Genomic DNA, 25,628 nt, shown 5'->3' with positions numbered 1-25,628 from the left:
CTGGTTACCGCGCACTTTTGACGCAGATAAAGCATAGAAAAGTTAACAGCGCCCTCATGTGTTGACTTTAACATTTCGATCATCAAGCCGGGAGGAGGAAAATGGAAATTCTTGAATTTGTAAGTTTTTTGTTTTCTGTTATGTTTGATTTAAGAAGTAAGCTTCAAATTTTCCCAAAGTGGTGGCGCCATACGGAAACTTTTCCAGTCAACGAAGTGTGTTTTTGTTGTTAGTCCGTCCGTTTTGAGTGCGTCCTCCACAGAGCTGAGACGGAGTAAAATCTGCTTTGTTTCGACAATGTTTATGTCCAAATCACTAAGACTGACTGGGTTTATCAACGCCCACCACACGTCACACACATCCATCCTCTCACCATTATCTGATTATCCATAGAGCAACCTATCCTGGTGTCATGTGTTTTCAGTAGGATAACAGTAAAATTGTTCACAATCAACAACGAAACGGGTTTTTTTCAAATCATCTATCAAATTTTTTAACAATAATACTTGCACTTCATGGTGTGTTGAAATTTTTAAAGTTTTGGTTTTACGTTGCGAGAGACAGTCAGCCATTAACAATAACACTTTAACAGTGGTCGAAAATAAATAACAAATATAATATTGTTCAAATAACTTGGGTTGCGGTCCCTCCCCGCCCTCCCTCCCGCCCGTGCAAGCTTCCCTGTCTTGGGACCGAGTTGACTTGGGATCGAGTTGACAAAGGACCGAGTTGACCGGTTCCCCTTCTTACTTTATAGGTTCTAAAACTTAGAACATACATGTGGCACTAACTAACTAAGATTGAGAATGATTAATTAAGAAGACAAGAACTTAAAGACACTGGACACTTTTGGTAATTGTCAAAGACTAGTCTTCACAAATGGTGTATCTCAACATATGCATAAAATAACAAACCTGTGAAAGTTTGACCTCAATCGGTCATCGAAGTTGTGTGCCTTCAGATTCTTGATTTAGAGACCTCAAATTCTAAATCTGAGGTCTCGAAATCAAATTTGTGGAAAATTACTTCTTTCTCGAAAACTACGTCACTTCAGAGGGAGCTGTTTCTCACAATGTTTTATACTATCAACCTCTCCCCATTACTCGTAATCAAGAAGGGTTTTATGCTAATAATTATTTTGTGGAAAATTACCAATAGTGTCCACTGCAAGAAGTACATGTAAGACTGAGCATTTAATCTTTGGAGGTTTTTACCATATGGACCATATATGATTATGAGCAACCCAGTCTGCCAATATCAATTATCATTAATGGACAAAGTGACAATCTCATTTTCTCAATTTTCATTCAGTTTGCCAGTGTGCGTGGTTTAACTCTTCTTTAAAATATAACACTTTCTCACCACTGTTTTTATTGTTTTATTGATAATTAATTTGCCAAAAAGCCATTAAAACAAGTGTGTATATTTTTTACAACAACGAAAAAAGGTGCAAACAAAATTACAATAAATATTCCAATGGTTCATCATATTAAACTCTCCTGCTTTTGACTGTTGTTAGGATCAAGAACTATAATTATAATCCCAACTTCAAAGTGCTAAGGGACGAAATGTCAAGCCATTTATTATTTTGTCCATTTTAAATCATGTTATTTGTTTTTATAATCAGACAAACTACAAACCAAATTATTATTTTGTCCATTTTTAAATCAAATGTTATTTGTTTTTACCATCAGACCAAACTACAAACCAAATGACCAAAGATTCAAACCTGGAGTCAAACACTACAATCTAACCATGCAGCCATTGGGTAAGGCAGATCTAGGTGTGTCAACGTTCTACGCTGCGGCACACGCACACGATCAGTGTGGTACAGATGGTCTGCCACTCACACCAAACTCCATCAAAATCCTGGGACGTCTGCAGAAACTGAAGTTGTCCTCGCACCCAAGACTTTGTCAGTATGTGGACATTGTTAGAGGCAAACATGGTGAGGAAAAAACTACATGACAGGGAATTTAGTTTGCATGATTATTGACAAATAAAACAATGTAAAAATGGTGAAGTCTGTCCCGAGCCAATGTTGTTCATCAGGCTGGTGCTTCATCTGGTTTCCTTGGCATTAAACGGCTGAGAATATTTCTATTCTCACTAAACAGGATGCCAGTCCATCGAAGTCTCTTCCCACCTCTGGCAGACGGTATCCATTGTACTCCTGGGTGGAGAGAAGCAATTATGATAAAGTGCCTTGCTGAAGGACCCAAGTGTTTTGACTGACAAGGCCTTGATTCAAACACACACTCTGTAAATAATTACAGAACTTGAGTACAGTGCCCTACTACACCGGTCAGCCATGACACACCAAAAAAACCAAATCCTTATAACTGCGAATAATGAAAATTTAAGGTTCTATAGATTCTAACTTGGAACCAGAAAGATTTGTGAATACTTTTTAAAATAGTTATTTTAGAGCCAGTTTTCCCCATCTAGCTGAAAGACAGTGGACACTATTGGTAATTGTCAAAGACCAGTCTTCTCACTTGGTATATATCGACATATGCATAAAATAACAAACCTGTGAAAATTTGAGCTCGATTGGTTGTCGGAGTTGCGAGATAACTATGAATGAAAAAACACCCTTGTCACACGAAGTTGTGCGCTTTTAGATGCTTGATTTCGAGACCTCAAATTCTAAACTTGAGGTCTCAAAATCAAATTTGTGGAAAATTACTTCTTTCTCGAAAACTGTGTCACCTCAGTTGGGAGCCGTTTCTCACAATGTTTTATACCATCAACCTCTCCCCATTACTCGTTACCAAGTTGGTTTTATGCTAAAAATTATTTTGACTAATTACCAATAGTGTCCACTGCCTTTAAGATGCCATCTGAAATGGATTGGAATAAAACACAAAATTAGTTAGAACTTTGTATGTAAACATGTTTATGTGTGCATTCCTTTGATTCCTTTGATTTGTTTTAAGTGAGAGATTTTGTATTCACAAAAAAATGTGTAGACATTGCTGGCATTTCTTGGGCCTTTCTTCTAATGAGCGAATAACCACAAGGAAAATTGTTCTTTTAATTTCAGAGAGAGTTATGGTCGTTGCTGAGTATTACAACAACAATTTGCGTTTGGAGGCCAAGAAAGGAACATTTTCAAAGTAAGTTGATAAGATACATGTACAAGAATTACAGCCAGTTTGTCTGACTTAATATGTGTTCAGGGCAAAGAGAAAATCTGTTCAAGTTAAAAAGTTACATGAACAATTTTAAAACTTGCCCGGTACAGCTTTTTATTGTCTTGAAAATGCTTACTCCCCTCTTTTGATCCTATGAAAGTAAGACAACATGCTATACTGGCATGACATGTTTTATGAGATAACATTTTGCAATCTTTGTTTCTCCTGAATTCACTGTGGCAGAATGTGAACTACCTTCTCCTCCTTCATCCCATTAATAAAAAGGTCCTAACTTGCTTTTCCCCTAAACACAGCTCAGACAAAGTGCTTCAGCTTATCCATGAGGTGTTAGAGGGCCTAACCTTCATGAATCAACATGGGTTGGTGCATCGAGCATTATCACCTACAAATGTACTGCTTGACGGAGAGGTATGTATTTTGGGGTTCTTCCCATAGACCTTATCGCAAATACTTGTTGCGTGCTTACGTGCCTGTTGAGCATGGAATGAGGTGCATGCTGGTCTAGCTAGCAATCCAGTTTAATCGCTAGCTAGACCAGCATGCACCTCATTCAACAGTTAGCATTTGTCCATAAATCTTTGCACAAAATGTCTATGCACAAGCAAGAAGATATAGCCACCACGCACTTATTGCATGCTCATTCATGTGCATTGTGTGCCGATACAAGCCAATAGGAGACTTTGGAAAGCTAGGTGGCAGCAGACTTACCAGGTAAGTTTCCATTTTTAAACGCTGTTTTGAGCATGCGCACTTTCACCAAGAACAATGGATTTATCTGCTGCCACCTAGCTTCCACAAAGGTCCTCATTGCTGCCTATGTGCAAAATATTATTAATATTACACGTTGCTATGTACCTTAAACAAAGTTTTTTTAAAGGTTAGAACAAATTTGAATGTAAAATCTCCTCTCCTTTTTTTCCTCATTTGACAGGGTCATGCTAAGCTTGCTAATCACGGGTTGTATCACATAACAGAGCATGGAGCTTGTGTCTCTTTTCCTGTTGGGTAAGTTAAAATCTTGCAAAATATTGGAAAAGCTTCATTGTTCAACCAAAAAAGCAGGCATGCAACTCTTCCGCGTTTTAGCCTAATATGTATATGCCTGGCATTAACAGTGTACAGCTACAATCATGTAAGCCTAGTACATGCTAAAAATGCACCTAAGAGCATAATAAACCTCAACATTTTCTAGGGTACCATTGTGGGTATCATGTCCCGTGGCGTTTCAGCTGCCTCGCTCCGCACACTTGCGTTGTGCCTTTGAAAATTTTCCTCTTTTTTTTTCAACGGGCAGTTGCATGCCTGAAAAAGTCTGTCAATTTTGTTTGTATTGTATTGTATCAAATTTTATTCCAATATAAAATATTGAGGTCTTTGGTTCGAATCCCGGTTTTGTCAATTTGTCTTTGTTCAACCCCCAAAATCATTTATAAAAAATTAAAAAAAACAGAACAATCCCAATACCCTGGGGAAGGGTTACAACAATAAAAAAATTCAACTTATAATACAACAAAGAAGGAGAGGTACATGTAAGCAAGAACAAAGTTTTAAATTATGTTTGGGTTACCTTTAACATAAAAGCAGAGAATATGTACTTCGCAACACAATTTATAATGGTTTTACTCAAAGGCTAAGAACAGGGAGATCATGTTAACACTTAAAGACGTTCTAGTTACTCTAATTATTCGCAGCAACAACCACTTCATCAGATGCAATGAAGAAGACATGCAAAGAACATTATAAAAACAAGAAAGTAAATTTATAGAAACTTTTTCCTAATTATGTTTAAAGCAACTCTAAAAATGCCCCTGATTGCAAGATGCAAATGGTGGCAACTCTGCTGCGTTTTTCTGTTGAAAGTAGGAGTTTTTAAACTCCAAAATGTTTTTCCTGTAAACAAATTTTGTCAAACTGCTTTCTCACTTTTGTTCTCAGCCACCCTCGTTACATGTCCCCAGAAGTTCTAGCGAAAGGTCCCATCCAGGGCAGGGAGTCCAAGGAGAAGATACCTCCCTCGGGCCCTAAGGTTGACGTCTGGTCACTGGGGATCATCATCATGGAGATCTGCCTTGGGATGGAGCTGTGGGTTTCCTGTACTCTACCTCAACTCATCTCTAAGGTGATGTTACTTGGGAAGCACGGCAATGGTGGACACCCCTTGGAAACCATCCTAAAAGAACACGGCTTGCAAAATAAATTTCAGGTAAAAGACGGAGAGCCGACATTGAGAAAACTGGTGTACAAATATCAGATGCATATGAGTATAAAACAACATTGTGGACCCCTACACAACACGGAACACGCCTCTGAACAATTTCCACCTTTGTGCACATCTGACTTCCAAAATTGACTCCCAAAATGGCAAACAGTATGGGCGCTTGTTGGTTCGTTGTGAAAGAGGTTTGTAACTGGAGCTGTTTAATTGAGCTCGGTTGCTAAAGTGTGTTTGGGGTTCACAGCCATAAGAAAGAGTATTGACTTCAGTAGTGAAGGTTCAGCTTTTTGTAAGGTTCAGCTTCTTGTAAATGAGCACTCTACCGACTGAGCTTATTAGCTCCAGCCACTAATCCAGCGGTCATTGCTTCAAATCCCACTAGTTAATTTCTCTTCATTCAACCCAAAATCATTTAAAATTAATACCCAGTCAATTTCCCTTGTGGTTTATTAATTGATACCCCTGCACCCCTTTAGGTGATCCCCCGGCTGCTACTTCAAAGGTTCTATCGTAAACTTTGGGGTTATCCCTGGCTACCTGGCAGTAAATGTTTGTATGGCTTTTGACTGGCACCCCGGAACAAAGGCTTTGACAAGATAGGAAGTCTGTCAACATAGGGTTAGCTAGATTAGTTAGTAGAGCATTGGCGTGTTAACCCAAAGGTCTTGGTTCAAATCCTGCTAGTTATTTTCTCAAATCGTGCTAGTTATTTTCTTCTTTATTCGACCCCAAATGAAGAATAATAATGACTACCATTAATACAGTGCCAAGTCCATTACAAAAATGCTCTTAAGTGCTTACATAAGTAGTTGTAACATGTTTTTTAATGTTGCCAAGAAAATGTTCAAATTTCAAATTGATTTTATTTTCCTTATAGGAATTGTCAGACTCCTTAAAGAGCTTCTTAAGACAGTGCTTAACCATATCTCAAGATAAACGGTAAGTTGGAACGATTACATCCTTTCGTTCTTAAAAATGCAAAACACAGTAAGCCTGATCCCAAGCATAATCAGTTTACTAGTGCAGTCCTCGGTCCAACACCATACAGTAACTCAACAGCCAAACTGTTGGACTCTGATTATGGTGGTATACCTGATCCCATGTAAAGCATGATCAGTTTACTAGTACGGTCCTCGTCCAACACCATTCATTAACTCAACACCCAAACTGTTGGATTCTGATTATGGTGGTTTGCCTGATCCCATGTAGAGCACAATCAGTTTACTACATATAGCACAGTCCTCAGTCCAACACCATACAGTAACTCAACACCCAAACTATTGGACTCTGATTATGTTGGTATGCCTGATCCCATGTAAAGCATAATCAGTTTACTACTGCAGTCCTCAGTCCAACACCATACAGTAACTCAACAGCCAAACTGTTGGATTCTGATTATGTTGGTATGCCTGATCCCATGTAAAGCATAATCAGTTTACTAGTGCAGTCCTCAGTCCAACACCATACAGTAACTCAACACCCAAACTGTTGGACTCTGATTATGGTGGTATGCCTGATCCCATGTAAAGCATAATCAGTTTACTAGTGCAGTCCTCAGTCCAACACCATACAGTATCTCGAAACCGAAACTGTTGGACTCATGATTATGGTGGTATGCCTGATCCCATGTAAAGCATAATCAGTTTACTAGTGCAGTCCTCAGCCCAACACCATACAGTAACTCAACACCCAAACTGTTGGACTCTGATTATGGTGGTATGCCTGATCCCATGTGAAGCATAATCAGTTTACTAGTGCAGTCCTCAGTCCAACACCATACAGTATCTCAACACCCAAAATGTGGACTCTGAATATGGTGGTATGCCAGTAATATAAGATACTACATAAATGGGTGTCATAATTCAAAAGCTTGTTTTTTTTTAAATAATAAGAAGTACTTTGAGACACCCTTAGATAATAATAATAATAATAATAATAATAATAAAAAGACTTGTAATGCACACGTATCCACCCTGCTGGGTGTTCAAGGCGCAGTAAAACCAACAACAAACAAATCAATACAAAACAAAAACAAAACAAAGAAAAACAGACACAACCAAAATTAATCCTTGAAAACCTGTGACATAAGATAAGTTTTAGAAGAGATTTGAATGTTGTGGTACAAAGACAAGTTCTAAGAGTGGTAGAGAGTTCCAGATGCAGGGCACAGCTGAAGAAAAAGACCTGTCTCCCCATGAGTGTTGAGACTTGGGTTCAATGAGAAGAAGCATGGAACTTGATCAAAGATTTCTTGATGGAGTGTAAACTTGGAGAAGTTCAGAAATATAGAGGGGAGCCTTGCCATTTTGTGGACAATGAGCATCAGCTTGAAGATGATTTGTTGAGAGATAGGGAGCCAGTGTAGTTGTTTCAGAATGGGGGTGATGAAACAGGATTTCTTAGACATTGTCACAATGCGGGCAGCAGTAAGACTCATTATTCCAAACCAGTTATTATTGTTATTATTTTTTAGAGATTGGTTGGTTAACTGATATTTCTTTTGATCTTTTCATGTCTTTAGGCCAAGTCCAGCTGATATACTTGCTAGTGATCTGTTCAAAAATTATGAATCCTGTAAACTACTACCTAAGAACAATATGACAATGTTCCAGTACCCTGGTCTGAGATGTGAGGATTTAAACCTTGATGAATACATTGAGAGTGTCAGACTGGGTTAGTAAATTCATGCTCCGGAATTTTCAGGTTTTTCATTATAATAAGAAAACACAGTTGCTGGGAACGTTACGTGTCTTTTCTTCTGATATTAAGACTGACTTGTAAATGGAATTCTATTTGAGCTCATCTCCTGTTGACAAAGAGTTATTCTAATGTTATTTCAACACTTGAGTTAGATGATGTTCATTCTTATACATATATATATATATATATGTATCTGCATGATACGAGCAAGTTGGTGACAAGAGTCTCCCCAGGTTTTTTTCAAAACTGTGGGGTATTCTGGACCCAATTTTGTTTTAATGTTTGGCCAAAGGACGCTCAATTGGAACAAGGCCTTTGTGAGTAACACCCACTTCAGACAGGCGCTCTAGCGACAAACAAAATTTTTGAATTTTTGTGCTGCGACTGGACACGATAGAATTCAAAGGATCAACTGTTCCAGTTGTTCAGAACGACTCTGGGAACGACTTTAGAGAGTCTTGGTTTCAGCATTGATCTTTTTTTCTTAGTTTATCTGTAGAATTTGCATGTATCAGGACACATTTCGCACATACGCTAGCCTACACATGGGGTGAACCCTGGGTTTGCAAACAACTTTGTTTCTCAATGCAAACAAACCCTTATTTTGGTTTCCAAACAGAATCCAGCGATGACCATCTTGAGTTGCGATCCATAGTGGAGGTTTACTACCTTTGGGGTCTGGCAGGGGGAGATCTTGAAGCTGAACTCCGAAAGAAAGGTCTCTTAAGAAGTAGTCCACCGATCTGTAACTTAGCTGAGTGAGTGTCTTAAACATCATTTGAATTGAAAAAAATGTAACGTAATCAATAGTAAACTTGTGGGAACGATGTTTCAAACAGTTTACTCTGCTCGTCCTCGGGAGAAAAAAAAGAAAACAAAGAAAAAGATGAGCAGAGTATTATTGTTGAATTGCCGGACCACATCAGCTTTTAGCAAAAACTACCAAAATGTGTTCTTATGTTATCACACCTCCATCTTAGAGATAAGAGGATAATGAAACAATGGAAGATTCACAGCTAAGTGTGCACGGCGCACAGGATGAGCCAATGAACAACCTTCTTTTTACCTCTAGATAAAGGTGCCTTACTCATCAAATGGTGTCATGTGCATAAGGTTTTTTAGGCACTTTTAAATTAAGTATTACTCAAGTTGGATTTAAACCCATGACTTTTGCCATTCTAGAATGGAAGATTTACCACTAGACCACTGATTTTTCGGTAGCTAAAGGCAATTAGAATCCTGTTTTTTTAACAGCAAGTACCGCAATGATTTGAACTTGTTACACCAGTAAACTTGTTTATGTTTGTTGTGTTGTCTTTTAGCCTTTGAGAAAGACTCTGCTAGGGTCGAAACATCAGGCCACTTACAAAAGTAGGTCAGCACAAAATATTTTTACTTACTGGAATAAAGTAACTATACAAAATACCATTTTGCTTACATAACATATTGTGACTGGATTCTGGCTAAATTTTGCTGAGCAGTTAATTGTTCAACATAACTTTTTGCTCAAGGATCTCTATGTAACTTAGCCCTGTTCTCCCAGGTCTTAATTACCTATTGTTGCTTTGAAACTTCTTCTCTAGTCTGGTGACGCAGTATGGAGACGTTGTGGGCCTAGAGCGAGACAGTAGCTCCCTCTATGATGACACTGTGGTCACGCTGTCAATGACGCAGCTTAAGACGCGGATGGAGAACATCGACGACACAGCCTTCTACCCTCTTCTTGAAGATGAGTAAGTTCTTATTAAGTTTGGGTTTCAGTATTTATTTTTTTTTAACTTTTGATATTATGCAGTTTTCCTGATGATGGCTGGAGCAGTGAGTTTCCTCACGAGTAATGCAGCTTTCCATGACAAAGAATGTGTTTTTTTATTTAAGATCATTTCTTGGCAAATTTCAAAGTTTCAAAGACATTCTAAGCATGGATGTGAATATAACATGTAATTTTTCAGCCTCCTTTTACAGTTTTCCTGTTTTCATGCCCGAACAGCTTATCTCTTTACTTGCTTTTCTCAAAAGTTCATTTTTTTCAAGTTAGGCTGTTTTTCCATCTGAATACAGTGCACCCTCTATAGTTTGCTCATTAGCGGCCATTTTCACCGTGCATCATGAGAAGACGACAAGGTTATACTCATCTGGCATTGCCCCGATTGTTTTAGTTTGTTCATGGTTTGCATAAGATCATATTTGTCTGTGTTTCTGTCATAAGATATTGACAAAATTGGGACTGGGGGAGACCACCAACATAGGGCTAGATAGCTCAGTTGGTAGAGCGCCGGCACGTTAAACCGGAGGTCATTGGTTCAAATCCCGCTCTAGTCAATTATTCTTTGTTCAACCCAAAATCAAGATTTCTTTTGTATGTGTGTTTTCTGTAAATCTACCAGGAAGAAAAAGGTGAATCTACCCACCTCTCCAAGTAGCAATAATCTATCAGAGACCGCCACGGTTGGCAAGGTTATAATCATCTAGCAGTGCTCCAATTGTTTAAGTTTGTTCATGGTTTGCATACGATGTTATTTTTTGTCAGGCCATATTAAAATGTGTATTTTCTGTAAATTTACCAGGAAGAATAAGGTGAATCTACCCACCTCTCCAAGTAGCAACGATCTATCGGAGACGGCCACCTTGCCACTCATTATCAGAGAGAAGGACATTGAATACCAGGTATGTTCAGTCACCTTGAGGCAACCAACTGCAATAAGGGAATAAAAGGGTAGCGACGAGTTCTTCAACGTACGTTTAAAGCTGGCAGGGTCGGCGGCCCTCTCTTTTATTCCCATTCATAAATGCCCTTTTGTTTAAAAACGTAAACAAATACAGTTACAGACACTTTAACAATTGAAAATTCCAGGTTTGAAAAAAAAAATTCCAAAACTTTATGAAGAATCTGTTCGAGGCGCGTGGGTTGTGTGTACGTGTGCGCGCTTAGATTACGCGCTGATAGCTATGATTTGCGCGTTCCACGTGATAATCTTGCGCGCCCGACACGCGGAAGCCGGCTCAGTGTGCATAAACAGAGCTCCAGTGTGCATTAACAAAAGGTTTATGAACACCCACGTGACGCGCTCTCCTCCAATAGGAGTAGAGAAACTGTCTGGGGTATTTATGAATGGGTTTTTTTTTTAATGGAGATTGCCTTGAACTAGTTGCCTGAAAACTTCCTCATATCACATGGCCCTAAGATTCTTCGTGGTTCTTTGTGATTTAGTCATCATACAGTGGGTTTGAATCCTGTTAGTGACACATATTGTTTTTTGGCAAGACATCATGAATGCCTCTTTATTTTAATAATAAATGCTTCTCAAATCACTCAGGAGTATATGGGTACCTGTGAGGGCAGAGATTGCTGATGTGAATGATTTAACCTCTGAGCCTATTTGGTTGCCTCTGCTGTTTACTTCTAAGAGTTGAGATGGATTTAGGAAAGCTTAAGGCCCAATAAGTAGATTCAAATCAGATTCAATCTCTGATGTTGCTTTCCATTTGCAGTTTCATCGTGTGGTGTTATTTGACAGAATACTACGAGGCTATCCATACACCATTGGACGTGTCTTCAGAGAGGCTAGGATTGATACTCCACCATTGTACAGGCCAGAGATATGGGCAGCACTGCTTACTGTTGAGGTCAGGGCTTCACTGATGTAATGCTGCTAAAACAAAATGAAAACTTACCCTTTATATATCCAAATTGGTGTTCCAATCCTGATTGGCGTTTCAATCCCAATTGGAGACTTTCAGGACGCTTGGTGGCAGCAGACTTACCAGGTAAAATCCATTGTTCTCGGTAATGTGCGCATGCGAAGAACTACGTAAACAATGGAAATTTACATGGTAAGTCTGCTGCCACCTAGCACCTCAAAGTATTAGTGTTTTCAATCTTGGTATCTCAATCCCAATAGGGGGGGGGGTTGCGTTGTAGTACCATTATGTGTCTTGCTGGGTAGATAACGTCTCTTGAGAACTTTTGTCTCGCTGACATTCTACTACCACAAGAGTAGATTTTTTGGAACTCGGGAGACTTCTCTACTACTGGAGAATAGTAGATTTTCAAAATCAGGAGACTTCTCACTTCCGAAAAGAATTGCCATGCTTATAAACTACTATCTGGGCATAAGATATAAAATCGACCAAGACTACTACTTTTCACTTCGTTTTTAGCTTCACCACCTCGGAGTGAGTTGTTAATTGGTCAATTCTTGTCTTCCAATAACACACAGGGTGACTTCAAGGCCGTGTACGACAGCATAGACAAAGAGACACCCACAACGACGGACAGACAGATCGAGGTCGACATCCCGAGGTGCCATCAGTACAGTGAACTTCTCTCCTCCCCTACGGCTCATAATAAATTCAAGCGCATTCTCAAGGCATGGGTTGTATCTCATCCTCATCTGACTTACTGGCAAGGTAGGCAAGGCTTGTGGGAAACAGTAATGACAATAACTTCATCAAAAGTGCTAATTTCAAGGATGAGAAATGTCAGTTTTTAACTAAATTCAGACTTTTATCAAATTGAACAAAAATGTGAAATTTTTCTTCATATTTAACCATTTGAAGCACATATTAATTTTTAAAAAATAAATAAAAAAGTGTGCAACCATGTTTTTCTCAAATTTTTTCAATAGCCCCCCTGTTTAACATCAACCATTGTATAGATGGGTGTAGTTTTAAAGTTTAAACTGTTTTTAAAGTCCATTTTTACGTGTTTTTGGTGGTCTGCCTTCATTTGCCTTCATGTACTTCCTAAGATCTGGATCTCAGTTTCAGACTTTTTATCAGGAAAATGCACTACCTGTCCAATTGTTTACAAAACAATTATGGTTAAGTGCCTACAAGTGTCATAACCGGGATTCGAACCCACGCCAAACCACGACAAACTCGGCCACGACAAACCACAATGCCTTCATAAGAAGTCAACATTTAAGATCTTCTACTGTATGAAGGCACTTGTTCTAGGATGTAAAAAAATGCCTTACCAGTTATATTTGTCATCCCTTTAACATTTTGAGTTTTGGATTGAGTTTAGTGGGTAAGAAACGATGACTAAAAATGTCCTCTTCTTTTGATGTTTTCCTCAGGTTTGGACTCGCTGTGTGCCCCATTTCTTTATCTCAATTTCAACAATGAAGGTAAAAAACACGGGTTCTGTCTGTCTTTAGAGTAATTGTTTGAATTCTCTCTGGTTCAATGTTTACTTTGTGTACTGTTATGTTTTAGTGTGTAGTACTACTTACTAAAGTAAGGCTCTCATTTGGGGAATTTGTATCCATTTCTTTAACCATACCTCCATGGCTAAATTACTTTGACCTCTATTATTTTGTATATAATAGTTCGATGTTCCATGTTTTTTAAATGTAGATTTTCAAAAACTTCTCAAAACCTTCCTCATTTGTATCGCTTAAAGCATTTGTAAAGCACTTAAAATTTTGTTAATAATGTGCTATTGCATTACTGAAATGCCAAATGTTTATAACTGATGGTCTGTATGTTGTGTTTTCTTGCCCCATTTAGCCCTAGCCTACTCTTGTCTGTCAGCTTTCATTCCAAAGTATCTTTATAAATTCTTCTTGAAGGACAACTCAGCCATCATACAAGGTTAGTATCATAGTAACCAATGTCCTCCACTCTATTACTTAGAGCTGCTTAAAGCCATTGGACACTTTCGGTAAACAGTATTGTCCAAAGACCCACATGAAATAACAAACCTGTGAAAATTTAGGCTCAATTGGTCATCGGAGTCAGGAGAAAATAACGGGGAAAACCCACCCTTGTTTCCGCACGTTTCGCCGTGTCATGACATGTGTTTAAAATAAATCCGTAACTCTCAACAACGAGAATTGATAATTGTTTTAATGTTTTCTCGAAAAGTAAAGCATTTCATGGAATAATATTTCAAGAGAAGTCTTTCACCATTACTTTTTTTCTTTTTTTCTGTTCCAAAGTGTATAATGGCTTTAACGTTAATACAATTCTTATGCTTACTGTAGCAGAAAAAATTGCTTAGGTGTAAGTGTATTTCACAGGTTAACAAGAACATTAGAAGGCCATCTTGCGCATTCACTATGGTTTTGCATAGTTAAAGCCATTGGACCCTTTCGGTACAGAAAAAAAAAAAAAGTTCACAGATTTACAAATAACTTACAGGGTTTACAGAAGGTAATGGTGAAAGACTTCTCTTGAAATATTATTCCATGAAATGCTTTACTTTTCGAGAAAACATTAAAACAATTATCAATTCTCGTTGTTGAGAATTATGGATTTATTTTAAACACATGTCATGACACGGCGAAACGTGCGGTAAACAAGGGTGGGTTTTCCCCGTTATTTTCTCCCGACTTAGATGACCGATTAAGCCAAAATTTTCACAGGTTTGTTATTTGATATAGAAGTTGTAATACACGAAGTGTGGGCCTTAGACAATACTGTTTACCGAAAGGGTCTAATGGCTTTAAGTAATTCATTTTGATACAGTAAGCACTGGAAGGTTAGCATGCCTTTCCATGTGCTTACGAAAATTATGAAATTATGTCATGTGCATATAAGGTCTATCATCATTTTCTTGAAGCAAACTTGAATCTTTGATTCTCACAGGTTTGTACACGGCTCATTTCACACCCATTTTAGTTGGGTACATGTACATACAGTATGTGTTTGTTGGTCTAGTATGTGTATGTTGTAATAGTAATAAGTATTTCAAAAAAAGACACTACTGCAGTCGAAAATGCAAGGCCATTAATAATGATGTTAATAAATTTGTAACACAAATAATCACACATTTGATTATTTTTCTATTTTCAGAGTATCTTGCAGTATTTTCCCATCTGATAGCATTTCATGATCCTGAGTTGAGTAATCACATGAATAGCATTGGGTTCATTCCAGAGCTCTATGCTATACCATGGTTCCTCACAATGTTCTCACGTAAGTGCAGTCATTAACCCTCATGGTTTACAAGAGTGATGTTGTACATACAAGGGTTTTGTGACGCAGACACGATACTACTCTAGCCTTGTCCTAGAGAACTTAGTCTTTGGTCTCAAAAATAGTGAGCTTGTACATTCCAGGGTATTTCCTGGCAGGCAAAAGAAACAGCTGATGAACATGTTCTGAGATGTGCCCCATTAATTCCTGCAATATAATTTCATAATTCTTTGCTAAATAAAAATATGAAAATCATTCCTAGAGCTCAGGTAATATTTGTTTGTTTTTTTAAGTCTTGTAAATGTGGCATTTCCTTGCAGGCTGGTCATATGAGAAATTTTACTTTTTGTAACATAGATATTGTTCATTTTCAAATAGTATAAAACATTAAATGCATTTTATTAAAATGGTGACCCAAAGGTCAAATTACATAGCAAGTACATGAGTACTATATTAACAAATTTATTCTGCACAACTCTAAATAAAAATACAGCCTGCAATGTTGGACCTCATACTGTCTCTTTTTATCTTCAGCCTTTCAATTATTTAAAGGAACATGTTGCCTTGGATCGGTCGAGTTGGTCTTTGAAAAGCGTTTGTAACCGTTTGTTATAAAATGCATATGGTTAGAAAGATGATTTTAGAGTAGAATACAATGATCCACACAAATTTGCTCGAAATTGCGTGGTTTTCCGTTTACTTTGCGAACAAATACGGTCTACAATTTATTGGAGTCAAAAGTTTGACTCCCATAAGTTTGACTCCCATAATTTGTCGACCGTGTTAGTCGACGAAGGAAAACCACGCAATTTCAAGTGATACTTGTGTGGATCATTATATTCTACTTCTTTTTTCTGGCCAGATGCATTTCATAACAAACGGTTACAAATGCTTTTCAAAGACCAACTCGACCGGTCCAAGGCAACATGTTCCTTTAACCTAACCGGGACCCTACTTTAGGGTCCTGGTTTGAATGTGCATACATGCCCATATTGGTGTAAAAGTGAAACCAAAATAACAAATTGAATTCCTGCTGCAACTATTATATCCCAAAAAAGAAGATGGATATAAATGTATTTGGGTAAACAAAAATACCAGCACTTTGTAAATTTCTTTGTCTTGAAATGAATATATTTTTGCCATTCGCTTTTGTACCTGTAGATGTCTTTCCGCTGCACAAGATCTTTCATCTATGGGACACTCTGTTGCTTGGCAACTCCTCCTTCCCAATATGCATCGGGGTTGCAATCTTACAGCAGCTGAGGTTTGGTTTGTTGAACTTTGGTTTCAATGAATGCATCTTGCTGTTCTCTGATATGCCTGGTAAGTTGTCATGATTATTTTGATGGTTATGAAACTTAAGAGCTTGGGCTCCGGCTCGGGCTCCGTGTGCTGATATCTGTGCAATACGCGCTGCTCCAAAATGCAGGTTACAATGCAAGCTGCATACACAGCACGCGGGGCCCAAGCCTGAGCCGAAGCCCGAGCCGTGGTTTGAGAAAGGCCCCTAATAAGTAATCACTGTAGCTCACAAGCCTGAGGAAACCTGTCAACAAGGATGCTTGGTATGTGAACCAGCAACACTAGGGTTAACCCCTACTCGTTTACAATAAGTGTTCTAGGTTTATTTACATGCACTACCAATCTTAGTACACAAGACCAGTGGCTTTATGTCCCATCTGAAGGAATTATCAGATAAAGTATTTTTGTTCAAGGACACAAGTGCCACGACCGAGAATAGAACCCACCCTCTGCTGATCAAGAAACACCAGAGCTATGTGTCCAGCGGCCGATTTCATCAAACGCTGGGATTAATCCTAACTTGAGTTAGGATGACTAACTCATCCTGACTTAGGATTAATCTTAAGGTTTACATGTTACAGTGCAAGGCTGGAACTCGTCCTAAGTCCTATCCTAATTTAGGAAGAGTTAAGTGAAATTGACGGCAGTGCTCTTAACCCTATGCTTGTAACATTATTCTGGTAAACCTAACGGGGGACTTTTTGGGAAGCTAGGTGACAGAAGACTTACCAGGTAAACCGACTGTTCTTGGTTAAGTGCGCATGCTCAGAACTATGTAAACAATGGTAACTAAACCTAGTATGTCTGCTGTCACCTAGTATTCCAAAGTCTCATATTGTTTAGTGATTTTCAAATTTTTGTGGTCAAAAAGCTTAATGAAACTGAGCCATGATTCTCCTGCAATGATATTCTGGCTGATTATTTTCATGCACAGAAATCGACATTGAGAAGTGTGTGCGAGAGTCTATCCGCATCTTCTGCAACACCCCAAAGAGTGCAACGTACAGGCAGCACGCTAGACCACCCCGTAGGCCAGACCAAGGGAACACAGCTGCATCTCAGGTCAAGCCTGTGTCATATTACAGTACTGACTACCATGACATACCATTATCAGAGCTGGTGAGTATACATGTAGGTGCTTACATAGGCAGCTAGCGTTGAGGCCAAACAATGCAAACGGTCAAGCCTGTCTCATATTACAGTACTGAATACCATTATGTACCATTGTCAGAGCTGGTGAGTCTAGGTCCCTAACATAGGCAGCTAGCGCTGGGGCCAAACAATGCAAACGGTCAAGCCTGTCTCATATTACAGTACTGAATACCATGATGTACCATTATCAGAGCTGGGGAGTTTAGGTCCCTTACACAGGCAGCTAGCGCTGGGGCCAAACAATGGAAACGGTCAAGCCTGTCTCATATTACACTACTGACTACCATGACGTACCATTATCAGAGCTGGTGAGTCTAGGTCCCTTACATAGGCAGCTAGCGTTGAGGCCAAACAATGCAAATGGTCAAGCCTGTCTCATATTACACTACTGACTACCATGACGTACATGTACCATTATTAGAGCTGGTGAGTCTAGTTTCCTAACAAAGGCGGCTAGCATTGAGGCCAAACGATGAGATCATTAATTTGTGTATGCCCCCGAATGACTCTCAGTTAATGGAGGTCTTCTTTGGACCTCATTGTGGGCGCTGTTTAAACATGAGACATCTTGTTCAAGTGGTTTATTGGCTTCTGGTTCAAGCAGTTGGTATTTGGTATTCACTCCGCCACTTACAAATTAGCTTGCAAGTTAGCATATGCCTTTTGCTTTGCTTCTGGTAAGCAGTGGTTTTGAAATAACGGTGCTGCTTTTTGACGCTCATCTTTCGCACAAAGTACCTTAACCAATAACAATGTTGAGCAAAAAATTAGCATGAAATCAGTTCCAAACAATATAAAGTCTAGAATATACTGATTGAAACGTTGAGTCGTCACCCACTGGTTCTTTTTACACCCAACACCACTCAACAGAGATTTTCACATGGTGTTACCGCAAACCTCACCTAATAAGACTTCTCCCATGCACAGTTTCAAATTCTACTTAAAGGAACACGTTGCCTTGGATCGGTCGAGTTGGTCTTTGACAAGCGTTTTTAACCGTTTATTATAAAATGCATATGGGTAGAAAGATGTTGTAAAAGTAGAATACAATGATCCACACAAACATGCCTCGAAATTGCACGGTTTTCCTTTTACCCTGTTGACTAACACGGTCGGCCATTTATGGGAGTCAAAATTTTGACTCCCATAAATGGCCAACCGTGATAGTTCGCGACGTAAAAGGAAAACCGTGCAATTTCGAGTGATACTTGGTGGATCATTATATTCTACTTTTAAAACATCTTTCTAACCATATGCATTTCATAACAAACGGTTTCAAACGCTTTTAATAGACCAACTCGTCTGATCCAAGGCAACGTGTTCCTTTAACATCAAGTCCTGTGTAAGCAGAATTTTTCAGTGCTCAGCAAATTTGTGTGCTAAGCAGTAATATGAGGTTTTTTGTAAAATAAATTTTATCTGATGTCTTGCAGTCTAGAGAGCCACTGAGTCTGGAGGAACTCAAGTCCGAAGTGAGTCCAAGAATCTCGGCAGAAGATCTCCTGGAACTTTGTGACTTGAAGCCCGGGGCAGTTCCTGGTTCTCGATCTCCAACCAAGAAGACAAAAAGCAGCCGTCCAGTCATAATGTGTGTTGATGTACGAAGCTCTGAAGAGTATCCTTTTCTTATGGCTAGCTTTACAAATACAATTATCTGAAGAAATTGATGCTGTTACTGTGACCATGTGGATGTATCACATGTGGATGGTCACAATGACTATAACAAATCTTATCGTCTTGTTACTGAATCACAATTTATTGATTTAATAATAATAATAATAATTTATTCATTTATATTGCGCCCATTACATAAAATGTGCAAAAGCGCAAAACAAAATAATCATAAAAATATTAAAAATTTTACAATAGGAAAATATACAGCAACCAAACAAATGAAAATACAAGTAGAGTAAAAATTGCAAAACATTAAGACATTAAACCCAAACAAATTAGTAAAGGAACAATGTATGCTCAGGAAAGAACAATAATATGCAATCCATTTCAGAGAAAAATTTGTGCACTTTTTAATCATATGCGTTAAACTAATGTTTGTATGAGAGAAATTGACTGTTAAACCTGTTAACAGTTTGGTATCTCCTTGTTGGTTCAAACCATATTGAGTTGTACGTGTGCATAATAAATACTTACTCTTTGCTGGATTTTCCTTTGTTATAAGCACAAGACTACTGCTTACTGGAAACAAAACCTCAGTTAAATGCCAGCTGACTAATTATTTTTGCAGTTCCTTAACAAAAAAACTAACAGGTTTGTGCGTGGTAACATTCCAGGCAGTCTGAATATTCCCTTCAACCAGGCGTTCTCCCCTGAGGGAGACTTGGTACCATGCAAGGCAGTCACTCTAATCTTCAACCACAAGGGAAGGGTTGTGGTCGTTGTTGGCAACAGAGGGAAAAATGCTGCTAATGTGAGTACAGGATCAGGTTAAAGACTCTGGACACTATTGGTAATTGTCAAAGACCAGTCTCCTCACTTGGTGTATCTAAACATATGCATAAAAATAAAAACCGGTGAAAATTTAAAGGGAAGGTACACATTTGGTAATTAATCAAAACAAATATTAACTTAAAAACTGACTTGGTAATGAGTATTGGAGAGCTGTTGATAGAATAAAACATTGTGGGAAACGACTCCCTCTGAAGTAACGTAGTTTTTGAGAAAGAGGTAATTTTTCACTAAAATAATAAAATACTTCTAGCTAGAAGTCTTTTATTCTTATCTGAAAGCACACAAATTCGTCCAACAAGGGTGTTTTTTCTTTTATAATTTTCTCGCAACTTTGATGACGGATTGGCCCCAAATTTTCACAGGCTTGTTATTTTATGGTTATGATGGGATACACCAAGTGAGAAGACTGGTCTTTGACAATTACCAAACGTGTACCTTCCCTTTAAGCTCATTTGGTTGTCAAAGTTGCGAGATAACTATGAGAGGAAAAAAAACACCCTTGAGTCGTTTCTCACAATGTTTTATACTATCAACAGCTCTCCATTACTCGTTAACAAATAAGGTTTTATGCTGATAATTATTTTGAGTAATTACCAATAGTGTACACTGCCTTTAACAATACTATCTGTCTAGCCAATTCACACCACTGCAGGAGGAAAACCTTTTCACCAATTCTCCATTTCACTCTATCCTGCTGTCTGTTCAATTCACTTTATTATCCACGATGGGAAATTTATTTCGGCCTTTTATACAACAAATTTACAAAATTTCCATAAAACAGACAAAAATCACTTCAAGCCACAAAAGTCTATAAAAAAAAATATATATATTACATGAAAAGCTGAATTACAAAAGATTGATTTTACAAAAATAATACAGAAAATCTACTATATAAAAAAATTAAAACCCATGAGGATCCCTATTTTATTGCACGAAGGAATCAACGTTCCACTTGATCATTGCGTTGCAAAGCAATGCCCCTATATTTACTTAGTTCATCTCTCCATCTTCTGTTTTGTCTCCCTCTTTTTCTTGTCCGGTTTCGTGGAGTCCAGTTTGCTGTTTTGCATGCCCACCTGTTGTCATACCTCTTTGTGAGGTGACCTGTCCATCTCCATTTCTTTGACTTAATGGTCTTTTAATGATATCCTGCACTCGATTTCTTTCTAAGGTCCTTATTGTCACCCTGTCCTTCCATACTCCTATCATTAAGCAATACTTTCAATGTTTTAAAGACTACACCTTGGACTGACTAGAACCGAGTGCAGGATTGTAACTTTTTGAGTTCATTCAGTTTGAAAAGATAGGATTGTTCTTAGTGGATCAGATAACTTTTCAGGTCTGCCGGAATGCTGCATTGGAACATTCAAATGAATTGGCGTTTTCACTCATGTAGGATTAATAGATGTTAAGTTTGCATCGGGGACACGAATATTAGTTTTGTTTTCTACCCGTACACCGATGTGTGTTAGCACTGTCTACGCAGTACTTTCCCTAGTCCTATGAAAAAGTATTAAAGGCATATGTTTCGAGTAGGATTCGAACCCGGCCACGACCCTTGCAAGTACAGAGCAGTGTCATACCAACTAGACTACCAAATTTTTGTGTCTTAAAAGTTGAACTCATTCTAGACAGTCGAGAATGAGCTTGACTTTTAAGACTCTCCTCAAACAACACAGCAGTCAATCAACCTGTGAAAATTAATCAAAATGATATTTTATCATAGCCTGCATTTAGAGTTCTGCCACTCAACTGTCTCATTCGTTGTTGATCATGTTTGCTTTGTCTGTTTCTCTTGCAGTTTGCCACCCAGCTGGTTCGTCTAGGATTCCCTAAGGTGTGTGTGATGCATGGTGGGATTGAATGTATACGACCAACCGGTATCCTTGCCATCTCGTCACCAGAGCTTGTATGATTCATCATTGACACTGAAGCATCTACATTTCATTTCATGAAAATTGCTCAGGTTGTGAAGCCAAAGACTCTCAAAAAAGTGAACTTTAATTACTGTACAGCAAAGAACAGGAGAAGACAATGAAAGAAGTTTAAGTTTTAGATGTGGAAGGAAAACCCCAGAGTTTGAGTCCAGGGAAAACCCACGCAGTCAGGTAGGGATTGAAAACCTAATCCACATAGTGCCGAGGGATTCAAACCATGGTCCTAGAGGTGGAAGGTAAGGAAAAATGAAACTGCACCAAGGGGACCACCATACACGATTCATTAGCTTAAAGGAACGATACAGAGTTGGTAAGAAACAAAAATCGTGAAGATCACAGATTTACATAAAACTTACACGGTCTAATGATGATGGTAGTAGAAAACATCCCTTGAAATATTTCTCTCTGAAATTTCATGTTTGATGAGAAATATATAATCTAATATCGCGTTTGGAGTTTATCGCTCAGTGAGCGTTTTTATTCATTTTTGTTTTGGCATCGATGCAATGCAAAATTTGTAATGGTTTTTCACTATTCTCTCGTGACCCAGATGGCCGATCGATCTCGAACTTCTACAGGTTTGTCAGTTTATGTATATGGTGGATAACATAAAGTACTTACACTGCAAGCATTTTTCGTTGTTAGCAAAACCAATTCTGTAATATTCCTTTAAACAAAGATCTTTGCCAATTGATGTTACAGAAAAATTGGGTACATTGGATTAGCTTCCCTTGATCAACCCATGTCTGACCCAGTACAATCGAGTATCTTTGACAGCATGGAACAAGTGGCTCTCCCTGATCACATTGTAAATAACACTGTGTGGATGTGTCCACCTAGTCCACCTAGTGTTTCAAGTCACTACATAATATGTGGCCTTCTTTTGGTGTCCAAGTCTGTACTTCATATGTAGCGTTACAACACTAAGGTTGACCTGGGCAAGCTAATGGAATGCTTCCATCAAGGAAGCATTCTACTTTTGTTTTCAGCGACTAGTAGCCAGCAGGACTAGTTAGCTTTTCATTCAACTAGTAAATCAGCATTTTCTTTCGCAATCCTCATGTGTTTTACTTAGTGTTTGGTTGGAGAACCTCTCTGAATGCTGCCTCACTATGCTGAATGCAACAACCATGGAAATGGATTTTGGAGAAGGCTTTTTAAGAAGTTACCTTTATAAGCATTTGCCTTGAAGCTATGTTTTTGTTTTAAATTTGTATATCTAGTCAATAATGTGGAGAAACCATAGATTTTATGATATAATAGAAAGGTAATTGTCATATGACTATTGTATTATCTTGCCTGCCATGAAATGACCTGGAATAACAAAAGGCACTATTTGTAAGTAAACAAGTAGAAAAAAGCTTTATTGTAGGGTGTTGTGGATGAGAGCACCAAACTCAAACTCAGGTGCTTTTGTTCTGCAGAATTTGTGTTTGAGTACCGGTCCCTGAACAAGACACTTCTCTCCACCCAGGAGTAAATGGGTACCTGTGAGGGCAGAGATGGTTCTTGTGATTGGTTTAGTCGAGTAGCTTATATTTGTTGAACAGGCTGTATACTCCCCAGGGAGCTGAGATGTTTTAAGGAATGAATGAATGACCCCATTGGTTTTAATCATTTGTATTCAATAAATCTAACATTTGAACAAATTATTAGGTCGTTGAAAATCCAGAGAGAATATGTTAACGCAGGAAAAACAATCCCAAATAGGAATACACAATTTGAGAAATGTGTTACTAAATGCTTCTTAAAATACTTTTGAAAGCTGCTGTTCTTCTAACCAAAAGTTTTTATTGCCATTAGTTTAAGAATGATTACTAAACATAAACCTTCCCTTTAAGAGCCCCTGCCTGTAAGAGTGTACCAAGTGGTGATTCATGGGTTCTCAGATAACTGGTAACTCCAAAACCGAAAGCGTCGGCAAACTAAAATTTTGGATTTATTCGTTTGGTATGATGGTGTATCACTCTAATTTTTCGGAAGAAGATCTGCGAACCCATGAATCACACCCCCCCCCCCCCCCTAATTTGGTACATTCTTACAGGCAGGGACTCTTAAACGAATAACTCAAAAAGTGATTTTATAAACCATACAGAAAGACTGTAGAGTAATGAAAAAAAGTTGTGAGATTCAATACACAAAGGTGAAAGGTCGCCATTAACAACTTTTTTAATGTAGGCTAATTTATTTATAACAATAAAGATGCATATATTATATGTATTCAGATGTCTTCATTTACTATTCCAAAAGTGCTGTTCCGGTTGTTAAAAAGGTTTTTTGAAACTGTACTGGTTATTTTCTTTTATTTGGTAATTTAAGACCAGTAATCATACTTGGTGTATCCCAACATGTTTATAAAACAACTAACTTATGAAAATATGTTCTCAATTGGTCATAGTCCCAAGAAAATAAAAGAAAAAAACACCATTGGTGCACAAATTTGTGTGCTTTCAGATGCCTAACAAAAGGTTTCGAGTCGGAAGTCTTTTATTATTTGAGTGAGAAATTACCTCTTTCTCAAAAACTATGTAACTTCAATGGGAGCCGTTTCTCACAATGTTTTTTTTTATATTTTTTACTATCAACAGCTCTCCTTTACATTGTAAGTTTTTATTCTATCAATTATTTTGAGTAATTCCCAATAATGTCCAGTGCTACTGTATTGATAAAAAAATAATATTTTGTCAAAATTGAATAGCAGCTTCTCTCTGGATAAAATGTATAAAATAATATGGAGTCTTTCCACAATAGTGACATTTCTCATAATTGGCTAAATAAATGGGAAATAAATATGATATTCATTCTTGTACATAATAATTATCTTCTAAACTCAGTTCTTGAGAACCAATTAAATTCCCAGGCAGAAACGATTAACTAGTAAACTTGTGTGCCACGGGGACATCGAGCCGCGACTTAGATCTACAGGATTTGGTTCAAACCCGCGTTAGAAACCTAACAATGGGGTAGATCTTTCTCCATCCCCATTGGTTCAGTCAGCAAAATATCCTGCCGGATACATTTACGCTAACTTGCCCACTGTGTGTGGAAATAGACTACTACATGTATTTGTTGTTGCTTCTTGTATTTAGCTAGAGTTGTGCTGTATTTTTTAGCTCATAGTGAAGTGATGATTTTGATCATGAAAGAAGTCACCAAGTTTGGCAGTTTTGGATGAATGACTGGGACAGATGACAGATACTTCAAGGGGTGTGTGTGGGGGGGGGGGGGAAGGGGTGTGTGTGGGGGGGGGGGGGGCAGGAGGTAGCATTAGGTCGTTGATGGCTCCACTTCATAGCTGCACTTCAGATGTACTGTTTTGAGATTAACAAAAACACAAACTTGAAAAGCTTATTTTCATTGTTTGACCTCAGGAATGATTTTTATCGTCATCTTTTTCTTCTTATTGCCCTGCAATCGAAAAAGGCTTGCAAGTGAGAGTACTTCTTTACATCTGCTTTGCTTTTACCCGCATTTCTACCTCAAATATTTCGCTTTCACCACCACTATAAAAGCGCGCAAGTGAAAATAACTTGCGGAAGGTGGCTGTCGGCTATCACCACAAGAGGGCGTTTTTCAGGCTGGCCGCGAACTCTCTCGCTCTCGCGCTCGATCGAACTCGACGTGCGACCTGGCAGTTTCAGTCAAAGATCGTATAGCGCCGCGTAGGTTTCAGTGCGAATTATATCTGAGCTGGTGTTTCTTGTGTACAAATAATTTGTACATGTATTTCCCTTGTGATTGTGAGAAGGTGTGCAAAAATGAAGTCGTGCTTAA

At 38.3% G+C, this 25,628-nt stretch overlaps 1 protein-coding gene across 1 annotated transcript; it reads left to right on the top strand.

Annotated features, from left to right (window-relative positions):
• The first annotated feature begins 77 nt into the window (after positions 1–77).
• Positions 78–24,074, top strand: LOC139936278 (TBC domain-containing protein kinase-like protein). The gene is made up of 21 exons (XM_071931070.1): positions 78–119; positions 1,695–1,948; positions 3,047–3,119; positions 3,452–3,566; positions 4,090–4,163; positions 5,094–5,361; positions 6,251–6,312; positions 7,895–8,046; positions 8,693–8,831; positions 9,657–9,806; positions 10,641–10,740; positions 11,566–11,700; positions 12,294–12,483; positions 13,155–13,205; positions 13,588–13,671; positions 14,875–14,997; positions 16,159–16,320; positions 17,234–17,418; positions 18,885–19,066; positions 19,717–19,876; positions 21,719–24,074. Exons 2-21 carry the CDS (start codon positions 1,756–1,758, stop codon positions 21,830–21,832), a joined length of 2,712 nt encoding a protein of 903 aa, XP_071787171.1. The 5' UTR covers positions 78–119; positions 1,695–1,755; the 3' UTR covers positions 21,833–24,074.
• The last annotated feature ends 1,554 nt before the right edge of the window (positions 24,075–25,628 follow it).

This window comes from Asterias amurensis, chromosome 4 (assembly GCF_032118995.1).
Source record: "Asterias amurensis chromosome 4, ASM3211899v1".
Classification (NCBI taxonomy): Eukaryota; Metazoa; Echinodermata; class Asteroidea; order Forcipulatida; family Asteriidae; genus Asterias; species Asterias amurensis.
This window is presented reverse-complemented; position numbering and strand designations above follow the sequence as displayed.